We start from the raw sequence: 11,993 nt of genomic DNA, 5'->3' as shown, positions 1-11,993 counted from the left end.
AAATATATGGTCAAAATTTGACATGAAATATGAAGGAGACTAATAAATCAGGATGCATGTAGTACAATCTATGGTCAAAGTTATACGATATGAAATTAAATTCATAAGACATCTAATTATATTGGTTTCGTATTATGAATGTTGTTATTTTTCTCTATAAAATTGGTCAAACTTTACTAACTTGGGCCCCAGATAAATTTTATATGCAGAGTAAAAATGACCGGGGGAAGTACATGCGTGGTCGATAAAATGAGTGAACCGGATTACTAACATCGGGGGTAGATAATGTCAATGCCATCACCACAACATAACATATGTAGGATTCGCGAACCAACCTGTGGTTGGATGATTAGGAGGACAGTAGCATCCCGAGCCCATATGGTTCAAGTTCTAGACTTGACGCTGGTGCTCGTTTTTTCCTGGATTTATTTCAGGGCTTCCGACGATGTGCAAAGCAGGAGGGAACGTTCCGTCGACTACGAAGACGTATGTGGCAACTTCGTCAATCTCAAGATGATTTGCCGGCTTAGTCTAGGGCATGCGTGTGTTCATAAGGATGAATGTACGTGCGTATGTATGAGCGTATGCATCTATACAGTGTTAAAAAAAACATTTGTAGGACTAAGTAAACAAAACGAAGCAATCGATTGACTTGTATGCAAAGTATAGAACCGACCGCTTTACCAGATTATCGGCTCAACGGTTCAACCCCCCCAGCCTCAGCCAAGGCCTCTCCTGATCCGATCCCCTCCAAACCGAAGGAGCACCGCTCGACCTGTCCACGTGGCGCCCAGTCGCCCCGGGACCCGAGCCAACTCGACATATCGCCAGCCGCCACGTAGCCTCCTCGATACTCACGCCCGTCACGTTCTCCGACCCAATCCAGCCCCCCACGCCGTCGCCTCCTCCGTTAATCCCGCGAAATCGATACGTGCACCCGGCTACGTCCACGCAACCCCCACGCGGACCCGCATGTCAGCGCGCGAAGGAGGTAAGTCTGGGCCCACACGTCGATGAGCGAGGCGTGCGCCACGGGCGATAAGAGGGGCGTGCGGGTTGCCCGCTCGGGCCTGGGCAGTTTGGAGTTTCCGGGAGGTGGGGAGGGGAGAGGAGAGGAGAGGAGGCGTGAGCACTAGGAAAAGGGGGAGGGAGGGTTGGATTTCTTCTTCAGGTTGCGGGATCGCTAACCCAATTCGATTCCACCGCCCCACGCCCGATCGATCCGCGCCGGGTTGCTCACTTTCCCCCTTGATAGGTTCCTCCTGTTGGGGAATTTTTTGTTGTTGAGTCGATTTTGTCCGAGGGTTTCCCGTCGGATCGGAGCGGATCGAGTTCGGAGGAGATGCGAATCCAGGAGCTTCCCGGCGATTGCGATGGCGGAGGCGGGGGCGGAGGGGCGGGGGAGCTGCAGCTGCGTCGGGAAGATGGCGGGGCCGACGGTAGTGAGCTGAAGCTGCGTGGCGAGGAGGGGGGTGTCGCCGCGGCGGGGGAGGAGAAGGGAGAGGGTGCGGGTAGGGTGATCGCGCAGGCGGCTTTCGGTGCGAAGCGTGCGGCGGTTGGCGTCGGCGCTCGGATGCTCTTCTACCCGACGCTGGTGTACAACGTCGTGAGAAACCAATGCGAGTCTCACTTCCACTGGTGGGATCAGGTCGACGAGGTTGGGAAATTTCCATCTCTTTCGATCTCTGTTGTTTTTGATTGGGTTCCCCCTTTTGCGTTCATCTTGTATCGGCTATGGGCTTTCCTGTCTATAATGTAGCTTCTATTGTCTGCCATCGTCGCCGTTTGTTCTGTTCAGGGTCTAGGTCCCTCATGTGCAGAGTGAGTTAAGCTGTTCGTTTAGCTATTGATACGTGGTGCTTATGTCTTGATTACGATCAAGAACCGTGGTTGTATCCCTGGTCCACTGGGGATCAATCCCTACGTTTGATGTCTTGTATATCTCGCTGGAGGTGCAAATTGTGACCTAGTCAATCTTGAAACTCGCCTCTTAAGGCGACGTCTGCTCTGTACTTGGTGTTTTAAAAATACGTTCGATTGTTATTGTAATTTTGGTGGCCATGATTTATTGTAATTTTTGTTACTTTTGCTGCGCAGTTGTTTTAAGTTGGTTTGGAATCATAGATTGTTCTGTTCTGACTGTTCACATTTTTTGTTGGATCAGCATGTGCTGCTGGGTGCTGTTCCATTCCCGAGCGATGTTTTGCGGCTGCAGAAGCTTGGAGTTTGTGGTGTGGTCACACTAAACGAATCATATGAGAGGCTTGTTTCCAAGTCACTGTACGAGGTAATTACATTGCCAACATCTAGTATTTGACTGTTCAAGTTCTTGGATAGGTATTGTTAATTTCAGCCTTATTTGTGAATTTCTTGTATGGACAACAACAGTGTATTTAGCTGTTTGGTGCTCCGGTGATAAGGTCTGGTTGTAAAAGTGAAACCATGCATCCGCTGTTGATGTGGTGTCGGTATCTAGGACTTTAGTGTGACGACTGCCCTACAGTTAACAAGTGAACTGTTGTTTCTCATCTGGGTGTCCACCCATCAGATTGAGTTTTTAAGCTATCCTTCACACACCTTTTTGCCGCTGATGGATCAGTGGTTTGGGGCTTGTTTGGTAGATTGTTATTGTGCTATGCCGGTTCTTGCGGCACATTGAGGAGATACTAGAAGTGCTGCCTTTGCTATACACGAATGGTGGAGTGCCGCTGTTATGGTAGAGAGTTGGTGCAACAAAGTTGCTAATTTAGCATTGAAGAGCTGATATGATCTCGATGGATGGTTTTTGTACATTGTGAACATAGTACATCTGTATTAGTTCACACAAATGCATGTTAACTTCAAGTATAAGAAAGATTGATTTTGCTTTTTTTTGTTTCTTGTTGGGTTACACAATGTTCAATCAAATAGCAGTGGTCTTCTTCACAATCACTACCTTTCTTATTGTATTTGTATGAAGCCGCCAATACCATGTGAGTTAATGATCTTCATTTTAGGCTCATGGGATTGAAAACCTGGTGCTGCCAACTAGAGACTACCTTTATGCGCCGTCATTTGACAACCTTTGCAAGGCTGCTGACTTCATCCACAGTAAGCACGTACTCAAAATATGTCCTTTGTGTTTGAAGGTTCCAGTGTATTATTCGATTGAGATTGTCCTTGTGTGAGCCGATTGCATAGTTTCTGATGTGACACCTTATGCTTGGTTTTGCTTTGTTGTTTGAAGTACACTATAGGTTGTTTGTATTAGTATTTAGAATTGCACCTTGTTCTTTTTCAATTTGTTATGTTCCAGTTGTAGAATAGTCGGTACATGGATTTGCATACTCCAGAAGATCCTATTAGATACGAGAATAGTTGGCGCGTGGATTTGCGTACCCCAGAGGATCCTACTAGATACAAGACCTGTTGTAGACCTGGGTTTTGGGCTTGGAAATTCCTGCCCTTGAATGTCCCGACCTGAGAGGCCAAATATGTGACTTGATATGAAGTCCAGAAAAGCTCAGAATTTGATTATTTTCAGTAAAAAGTTGTGCTGGGTTGCCACCTGTTTGGTGATACATACGTCCGTTTTGGTACTCCATTCTTGTTGTAACAATTCAGTGGTTTCTGTTGTGGTGTCCTATCTCATCCTCCTGTTTTCTTTTTCTTGATTTATTGACTTGAATTGAGTTTTTTGAGAACATCAATGTCACTTCCTCCATTTCATAATATCTATTCTGTTTGATGTTATCTTCATCTTAATGATGGTGACTTGGTGCATGGGTTTATTCATGTTTATTTTTATTTTTTGAAGGAAATGCTTCATGTGGTAAGCTGACTTATGTTCACTGCAAAGCTGGACGGGGACGTAGCACCACCGTTGTTCTTTGCTACTTGGTATATCAGACTATTGATCCTACTAAATGTTGACTGGCTCATAATCAGAATAAGTTTAAGGTGATGACTCTTTAACTCTTTTCTTGTAGGTGCAATACAAACAAATGACACCTGCTGGAGCTTTTGAACATGTTCGGTCATGCAGGCCAAGGGTGTTATTGGCTTCCGCACAATGGAAAGTATGTTGTTGCAAAAACTCTTTTATGTTCTCAAAGCACACAATAGAAGTATTTTAATGGATTCGTAAGCATTATAGCTGGACCAATGGAAGTTTACCTTAATTGCAATATATGGATCAGCGGGCGCAGGATACTTTCATCTGTTCCATTCTTTGCCATAGATGATGAATTTTCAAATGGAAATGAAAGGGAGGGGGACACCACTGTGTGTAGGATATCGTAACTGGTAGCATATTGGTCGGTTACCGAGTAGGGATTAATCAGCTTACCAGCCTATTAACCGAATTTATCAGTAACCCATTTATCGATATGTTAACTAGGGCCATATCTAATATATCCTAGGCTGGAGCACTTGCTGCAGTAGAAGCTGTAGATTAAATGCACCACATCAGTACATACTTCATAGGAGAGCAGCACAGCAGCAGCAACAGAACAGTGACGGTGGGGGCTGCTTGGGGAGGCGATGGTGTCGGCGGCTGCTAAGGGTGGGGGCGGTGTCTGCTCCTTCATGAGCGGCTAACGTATTGCATGGGCGGCTGTGGGACAAGGGATGGAACAAGCTAAATGTGGGCCAAAATAGCCCAGGCAATTATTTGGCTCAGCAAATAATTCGGTCTGACACTTATCAGACCGATAAATCGTCCACCCAGTTAATTCGGTGGATATGTGGTTTTCGTATCGGCAGGTGGCCGAGGCAGGATTAACTGTCCGATGTGCTGATTAAAATGGCCTATAATTTAAACATTGGTGTGTAGTATACATATGAGAAGTACTCCCTCCGTCCCATAATGTAAGACGTTTTTTGACACTACACTAGTGTTAAAAAACGTCATACATTATGGGACGGAGGGAGTACATTTTTACAAGGGAAAATGCACAGGCCCTGCATGAGATACCAAATAAACAAATCCGACCAAAATCCTCATACGAATCTGTTATCCGGATAATTTCACATCATGTTTTCTACCCTTGATGGTGTATTGATGCACTAAGATAAACAAGTTACCGATGGATTAAGTTAAAGATTGCATCGTGTGTTCTTTTATGGCGAGTTTTTACCATAGTTCAAAAAAGCGCTAGGCGTTAATTGTGCGTTTTGCCACCGCCCAGCTCTTTACTGACCAAAGCGCATGCTTATGCGCAGTTATGCACAGATTAAGCGTAATTATGCGCAATGCGTTTTGCCAACGCCTAGAGCCTAGGCGTGCCTTTTTTAACTATGGTTTTTACTCTAAACCGCGATTAACGTGGTTGTATCTCATGTTCTTGCAGGCTGTCCAGGAATTCTACCAGCTTAGAGTGAAGAAAATTCAGGGCTCCAGTTGCATCGACAGCCCAATCGTTAAAAAGGTTCCATCTCCATCTCCAGTGTTGCTTGCTACTCGGAACCTCATCACTTTTGATGAGAAGACATTTGTGATGGTCTCAGAATCAGACCTTGAAGGGTATAATGCGGATGCCTTGGCAGTTAACGTGGGAAGTGGTTTGTGGGAAATAAGCTTAGTATACCGTGTTCAGTTTGCCAGCCAGGCAGCATTTGCAGGGTTTTCATACCTGTGGTTACAGTGCCGCGCCCACAAGGACACGGAGGCACTCACTGAGAGCATCGGTAGTGAGAGCTGCTCGCTGGAGGCGGAGCAGCCTGCAAACGGCCACCACTGTCTACTTCAAGGTGTCGTGGTTAATCCGTGAATCGCGGAGTTCCTCGGTGTCTTTTTGTCTTGCACCCGTACATATGAAGAGGGCATGCAATGTGAAGCCCCGACTCCAGTCTGCAGCAACCAAGGGGTTCAGTTTCTCGGGTCTGTATATATGTGCTGTAATAAGTTGACTGGTACGTGTACAAAGGTAAATGGATATCGTCTCAAATTGCTAACCTTACTTGCTGAATATGTATATATGTACTATTTTCTTGCCCACTCTGTGTTAGCAATATTTCTTGAGAGTATTCTCCCTGCTTGCTACTTCTTGCCTGCACTTCAAGCAGTAAAGGGGTCAAATATTTGGTAAGCCCGGTTACATTTCCAGTCTGAAGTTTTTGGGTCCGCGGCAAACTGAACTTGAACAATGCATTGATCACATGTGCTTGCGTGCACTGTGTGTGTTTTGCTCAAGGCATTGAAGGAGTGAGTCGCTCCAGAAGCAATAGATTGGCGGCATCTGTTTTTGTGTTGTTCCTAGATGCCCCAAAACAGCAGTGCCATAAAAAAAGCACTGTCATTTAGGGCATTTTGTAGCAGCTCCAGCAGATGCCCTGTATGTGTTTGGTGCCCAAAAGAATTTGTAGTTGCCCTAAATTTTTGCTACAAGTGTTGCATGTCTGCAGCATTGGAAGTTGTTGCTGCAAGAATGAAAAGGCAGCCGCCCGACCTCCCAGTTGAAACTTCCCACCTGCATGTCTGCTGCAACTTCCTACCCCTTCTGCTGAGCTATTGCCGATTCTGACCATTTCCCTGCTCATTCGCCAGTCGAAATGGTTGAGACCGTCGGCCACCGAGGTCGATTAGCGGCCGGGAGACCTCCATTTGATCGACTTTACCATTGTTGTGTTACAACTCCGTTTGCCGTGGCTCCCCAGCCCCCCTCCCCTCCCCTGTGGCTTGGCGACCATGTTTGGCCCAGGCAACCGATCCGTATGAAAGCAACCGAGCTGAATTTTTAGGGCACTAGTTTTAGGGCATTTGGAAAAGCAATCACTTTGTGGTGCCAAAGAAATTCTCTCTTCTACCCTAAGCCATTTTTGGAAAACCATCCGCTCTTAGTAATAAGGCAAAACGAATATCTTGTCGAAGGTGCTCTAATGTTTTGGATGGTTCATGACAAAAAAAAAGTTTGATTCCAATGGTTGATATTTTTTTTCATGCGAATTGTCCGCTAGAGTTCAATCATGCTAATACTCGCCCAACTTATGTTCGAAAGAAGACTAAGCTAAAATTTTATAGCTAGCTAGATAGTATTAGAGCAAGTACAATAAGATGGCGTAGACGAACGGTAAGACTTTAAATATTATATATTTATTAGTTGGAAGAGAAAGAAGATGAGAGAGAAGGTTCAATGAAGAAACATTTATTTACATCTAACTATTATACTTGCCGGCTATAAATTTGACTATAGATGACATGACAACATCATATAGCCAGCTGATTGTACTATTAACTATGCTCTTACTTCCATTCCGAAAAGATTGTCTTAGATTGTCATCCTTTTAGTGTCATAGACAAATATAAAACAAAGCGGGGCCAGAACATGTTGCGGATGGGCATACCCCGGGTTGACTTGGATCTCAAGATACAAATGATGTGTTCCTTCCTCCCTATTCATCCAAAGAAAAAGTTATTTCTTTTTCTCCAAAGGAACGACGCTGCGCTAGGCCGCCAGGGGAGAAAGAGACTCCACGTTATCTTTTTCTCTCGCTGTTGAAAGAAACAACACTCGACATTATCATTTTCTACTTGTCAAAAGATGATATCACCCCAATCCCGAGAAAGCGGCGCTATCTCATGATCCTTGCCGCCATTAGTTTACCTATCCTCCTCTCCTTTTGCTGCGCGCCTGTCGTCGACCTCCCACCGGCAACCGCTGGTGGGCCGCGACCGCGAAAAGGCCAGGCAACAGCAACAGCAGCAGCAGCGCTCGCTCAGTTGGGAGCCACGAGTGCGTGCGTGCGTGCGTCTTGGCAAAAGGAGGTCAATAATTCGGGCCACTGGTCGCCCTATCGAGATATCCACACATCCTATCCGCGATTCCATCACACCCATCCTTCTATCCTTTCCCCCCGGCGCTGCTGTAGATGTGGACTATGAGCATGCACATGATGTGATATCACATACGCGTACCAAACCGGTTTGCGTGCGAGTGCCGTAAAATCTTTGTCGATTCCTATGAGGATCGAGCTGTTCCGTGCGGAATTCGTCCGTCACCGAATGGGGACTGGGTAGGCATCTCAGTTTCCTTTAGCTGTCAACCGGGTGGAAGGCTTTCTTTTCGAATGAACGGACGAGGTTTTGCGATCGTGATTATCTCGAGGAGATGATGAAATCACGCCGCGCACATGTCGGTTATGCACGGCTCGTGCAGCCAACATGATCCGACAGCAAAGGAAAAATCTGAGTTTGGCACGGTTTCGCTAGTTGCTTCTGTCCACTTCCCTTTGCTAGCATCACAACTGCCAGGAGACAGGAGGATATCGCATGCCCGTAGCACGCCCGACTGATGTTGCCGTGCCATGGACCGATGAGTGAGTGGACATGGAGAGCAAAGTGCAGGCAGAGCCCAATTATTGAAGCCATTGGAAGCTCAGAGCCACACGGGCAGAGAAAGAAGCCGTCCTCTCCTGTCATCGCTGCCTCCTCAGATGGCAACAAGAAACCAACCCCACTTCTTGCGTGATTCAATTCATGAGCGCGATGCCATGGGGGCCCTTCCAACGCCAATGCCAATATCTCGGTGATATCTCCATGCGATGCAAGCACTGATAACATTAATTAACTTGGTAACCATACATTACAGACAAACCTACTACATATCCTCTCTGGTTTCCCTTCACCAACTTGTACCAAAGCAAGCAATTCTTATGTATTTTACTCCATACACTAGCTGAAAAAGCTACTAGGACGATCGACGGACAACGAAGTTAGCACGGCAACAAGAACAGGGATGCCACATGAAGCTAAGCTGGTGGTGGTGCAGATCAGATCAATCCCTTCGGCCAGGCCTGGCAGCCGGGGATCGATCACAGCACCTTGATGGCGTCGACCGCGCCGTAGCAGCGAGGAGGCGCGATGCTGAGCTCCAGGATGCTGCTGGCAGATGAAGACATTGCCAGCTCCAGCCCGGAGGCAGCCATGGCGGCCAGCGACGTCCCGGTGGGGAACTTTGATCTCTTCTTCACATGGTCAGTTAGTTCTTCAACCTGCCAGAAGAAAGGACCCGGTTGGTGTAAAGCTTTGCTCACACTGTGGTTACTACATCAGAAGATGTTGTCAGATGTAACTAAAGGTGCTAAATGGCTTTACCTGCATCTGGATGTTGTTGCTGTTGCCCCTGATGCCTCCAGGATAACTTGGTAGCTGAGGCGAGGTTCAAGATTCAGTCAGTGTTCAGACAAAACGGAAACTCGATCTAGCAGGAAACAAGATGAAACGGGAATTCTGTGGAATTTACCGGCACGTCGCCGCGGTCGGTGTGGAGTATCTTCTCAGCAGGAGCAAGCTTGGTTCCAACACTCTGAGTACTTGGCAGCTGAAACCAAATTAAATTCAGTAGAGTGCATATATTAGCTGCTGCACGATCCGATGGATGTTTGGAGTGCTTGGCGCGAACTGGGCTGGATCCGAGCACCTGATCGTCGTAGCTGTGGCCGGCGGGGATGCCGACGTCGAAGAGGCTGGCCCGGCGCTTCTTCTTGCCGGGGTTGGTCTGCCGGAGGAAGTACTTCTGGGCGTGGCTGGCCACCTGCGTGGCCGTCCTGGTGGTGACGAAGTTCTTGGAGATGCCTCTCCAGTCCCCCTTGCCCAGCTGCTTCAGACCCTCCAGGAACTTCCTGTGCTCCTCCTCGGTCCATGGAATCCCTGAAACAGAATCTCAATCAACCACTTGCGGCATGATTCATCGTACTAGGACTTCTACTAGGAAGCAACACGGAGCGACTAATCAAATTGTTATTCAGCTGGGATAGTAAGATCCATCAACTACTACTAATACTACACTTTGATGATACATAAAGGTCATGATGGTTTCAACTCAGTTTCTTGATTTCTTTGACCCAGGACAAAATTTCCACTCGCAAATCAGTATTAGTTAATTAAGCGATCAGATGATTATGCCCAAAAACACCTCAATAATTGCAGGAATCTGTAAACCACATGAATGAATGGAACAGTAGAGCTCTCTACGGGTTGTGCAAGACAGGAGGGTAGAAGAAATCAAGAAACCGTGCGTGATCCAGATGGAGGTCAATCGTGTTACCTTTCTTGCGCTCCTGGGCCTTGCGGCGGCGGCGCTTGAGCTGCGGCGTGGACGCCAGCTCGCCGTCGTCGGAGGCGTAGCCCTTGTCGTTGCTGGCCTCGCCGGGCAGGAGAATCGGGACGATGGAGGCGCAGGCGAGGTTGGGCATGCTGGTGCTCTTCTTGAGCTCCATGGGCTCCGCGTCATCATCCTCCTCCGCGCCGCGGACCTCGACGCCGAACAGCCTGAAGAGCACCGCCTTCCTCGCGCCCTCCTCCTCCATTCCCTCGCCCGATGGAGCCGGGGGTTGCGAGGTCGCTGTCGCTGATGGAAGAGAGGTCGGATCAGGCGGAGGATGGTGGCGGTATCTTGTTGGAAGTGGATTGGACGTTGGATGATTTGGAGGCTACCGCACGAGGGGAGGGAGGGAGGGAGAGCCGGGACCGGGAGAGACTGACTCTTGGTGGGTGGGTGGCTTTGTCCTCACTGCCTACTTACAGGCACCTGCTACCGTCTCCCCTCCTTCTCCATTTATAAGCGCGTCCTTGTTTTTGTTTTTTCCTTGCTGTATGTGTATTTTTTTTTCTCCACGACTTACTTTCTGGAGTAGGCTTTTAATTCCAAAAATTTCCATACTTTTAGCACAAGCATAAATGCTTCGCTCCTTAATCTTCTGCCTTCGTTTCAATATTAATTTTTCAAAAATTACTCCCTTCGTTCATAAATATAAGTCTGTTTAGAGATTCCAAAATGCGAAGTACATACAGAACAAAATGAGTGAATCACACTCTAAAATATGTCTATATGCATCCGTATGTAGTCTTTATTGAAATCTCTAAAACAACTTATAATTAGGAACGAAGGGAGTATTACTTTATGCGATACATAGGCTATGAAGAAATTGCACGGTGGACCATCCCCTTGCTACGCCCGCTGCCGCCATGCCTTACTGCACTATAGAACACCACTATCATTCTCATTCCCCGTTTATTCACTGTATCCAAAAAGCATCATCACTTCTTATTTTCCCGCCTATTAGCTGACATCACCATCAACACTGCTACCGTTGGCCTCCTCATACCCGCCCCGCCCCACGGCATCACCCTCTTGCCACCTCCACATGTACCCCCATCGCAAACCATAACTCCAGTAACAAAAATTAGGGTATATTCTCCTACCTCATCTCGGAGACTGCTGCCCAACCTACGTATTTGTCCCTAACCTCCGCGGCTTAGCCACCACCTTCAAGTCCTCTTTCGTCACCACCGAACCACATAAGAGTTTGTGTGCTGCTCTCACGAGAAATAAATGTATGGATCCTAAAGTAAATCATATGTCTGCAAATATCACCTTAAACTTAGCACAAGCCTAGGCGATTGCGTGCTAGCAAATACATTGAAAGGCCATGACCTATAATGTTGTAGCTATGCAAAACCACAAGTTTTATGAGAACAAGCCATTGGTTGGTTTATTTAGGGGTGATTGATTATATCCAAACCCCAGGCTTGATATATATGATGCCTCGTTAAATCAGAAGATCTCCTAGTGGGAGATGATGTTTCCTTTGATAGCGAGATGCATGTGACAACTTCACCATTTTGAGGTTTCATGACTCTAGTCACCAGTACATGATATGCGATTGTATTTCATGTTTTCTAGCCACATTTTCAAACGTTGGATATATATCAGTATCTAAGAGCATCTTAGCTGGGCTCTGCAAATGCCCCCGGTACGTCGAGGCGGAAGGCACGGTTAGTGATTGGTCACTGGATCGCGACCTAGCCGCCCCCTTGAACCGACCCTATTTGTTCGGACTGACCGACACCCCTCATATCCAGCTCATATATGGGGCAGATATGGGGAAGTCTGAACAAGCAAGGACACGTTTCACCACGTCGGACCAGATAGAACAACCCACCCCAAATTTCACCAAATTGACCAAGTCCATCAAATTGATTGCCACCCCCCCCCCGCGTCCGTCCTCCATTT

General features: G+C 47.1%; 2 protein-coding genes across 2 annotated transcripts; one reads left to right on the top strand and one right to left on the bottom strand.

The window, feature by feature from the left end:
- The first annotated feature begins 1,077 nt into the window (after window positions 1-1,077).
- Window positions 1,078-5,977, top strand: LOC123181677 (phosphatidylglycerophosphate phosphatase PTPMT1). The gene is made up of 6 exons (XM_044593996.1): window positions 1,078-1,657; window positions 2,165-2,287; window positions 2,997-3,090; window positions 3,797-3,879; window positions 3,969-4,058; window positions 5,331-5,977. Exons 1-6 carry the CDS (start codon window positions 1,343-1,345, stop codon window positions 5,748-5,750), a joined length of 1,125 nt encoding a protein of 374 aa, XP_044449931.1. The 5' UTR covers window positions 1,078-1,342; the 3' UTR covers window positions 5,751-5,977.
- A 2,539-nt stretch (window positions 5,978-8,516) lies between these two features.
- LOC123181678 (transcription factor MYBS2) lies at window positions 8,517-10,509 on the bottom strand. Its single transcript, XM_044593997.1, has 5 exons — window positions 10,026-10,509; window positions 9,399-9,628; window positions 9,222-9,299; window positions 9,074-9,127; window positions 8,517-8,970 (listed from the first exon to the last, which is right to left on the bottom strand). The coding sequence occupies exons 1-5, from the start codon at window positions 10,285-10,287 to the stop codon at window positions 8,791-8,793; spliced, it is 804 nt and encodes a 267-aa protein (XP_044449932.1). The 5' UTR covers window positions 10,288-10,509; the 3' UTR covers window positions 8,517-8,790.
- Window positions 10,510-11,993: the final 1,484 nt, after the last annotated feature.

This window comes from Triticum aestivum, chromosome 1D (assembly GCF_018294505.1).
Source record: "Triticum aestivum cultivar Chinese Spring chromosome 1D, IWGSC CS RefSeq v2.1, whole genome shotgun sequence".
Classification (NCBI taxonomy): Eukaryota; Viridiplantae; Streptophyta; class Magnoliopsida; order Poales; family Poaceae; genus Triticum; species Triticum aestivum.
This window is presented reverse-complemented; position numbering and strand designations above follow the sequence as displayed.

Coding starts and splice junctions, on each gene's coding strand:
- LOC123181677 (XM_044593996.1), top strand. CDS start 1,343: ATGCGAATCCAGGAGCTTCCCGGCGATTGCGATGGCGGAGGCGGGGGC. Junction 3,880..3,968: donor CCGTTGTTCTTTGCTACTTG/GTATATCAGACT, acceptor CTTTTCTTGTAG/GTGCAATACAAACAAATGAC. Junction 4,059..5,330: donor TGGCTTCCGCACAATGGAAA/GTATGTTGTTGC, acceptor ATGTTCTTGCAG/GCTGTCCAGGAATTCTACCA.
- LOC123181678 (XM_044593997.1), bottom strand. CDS start 10,287: ATGGAGGAGGAGGGCGCGAGGAAGGCGGTGCTCTTCAGGCTGTTCGGC. Junction 9,300..9,398: donor GCCACAGCTACGACGATCAG/GTGCTCGGATCC, acceptor ATTTGGTTTCAG/CTGCCAAGTACTCAGAGTGT. Junction 8,971..9,073: donor GCAACAACATCCAGATGCAG/GTAAAGCCATTT, acceptor TTCTTCTGGCAG/GTTGAAGAACTAACTGACCA.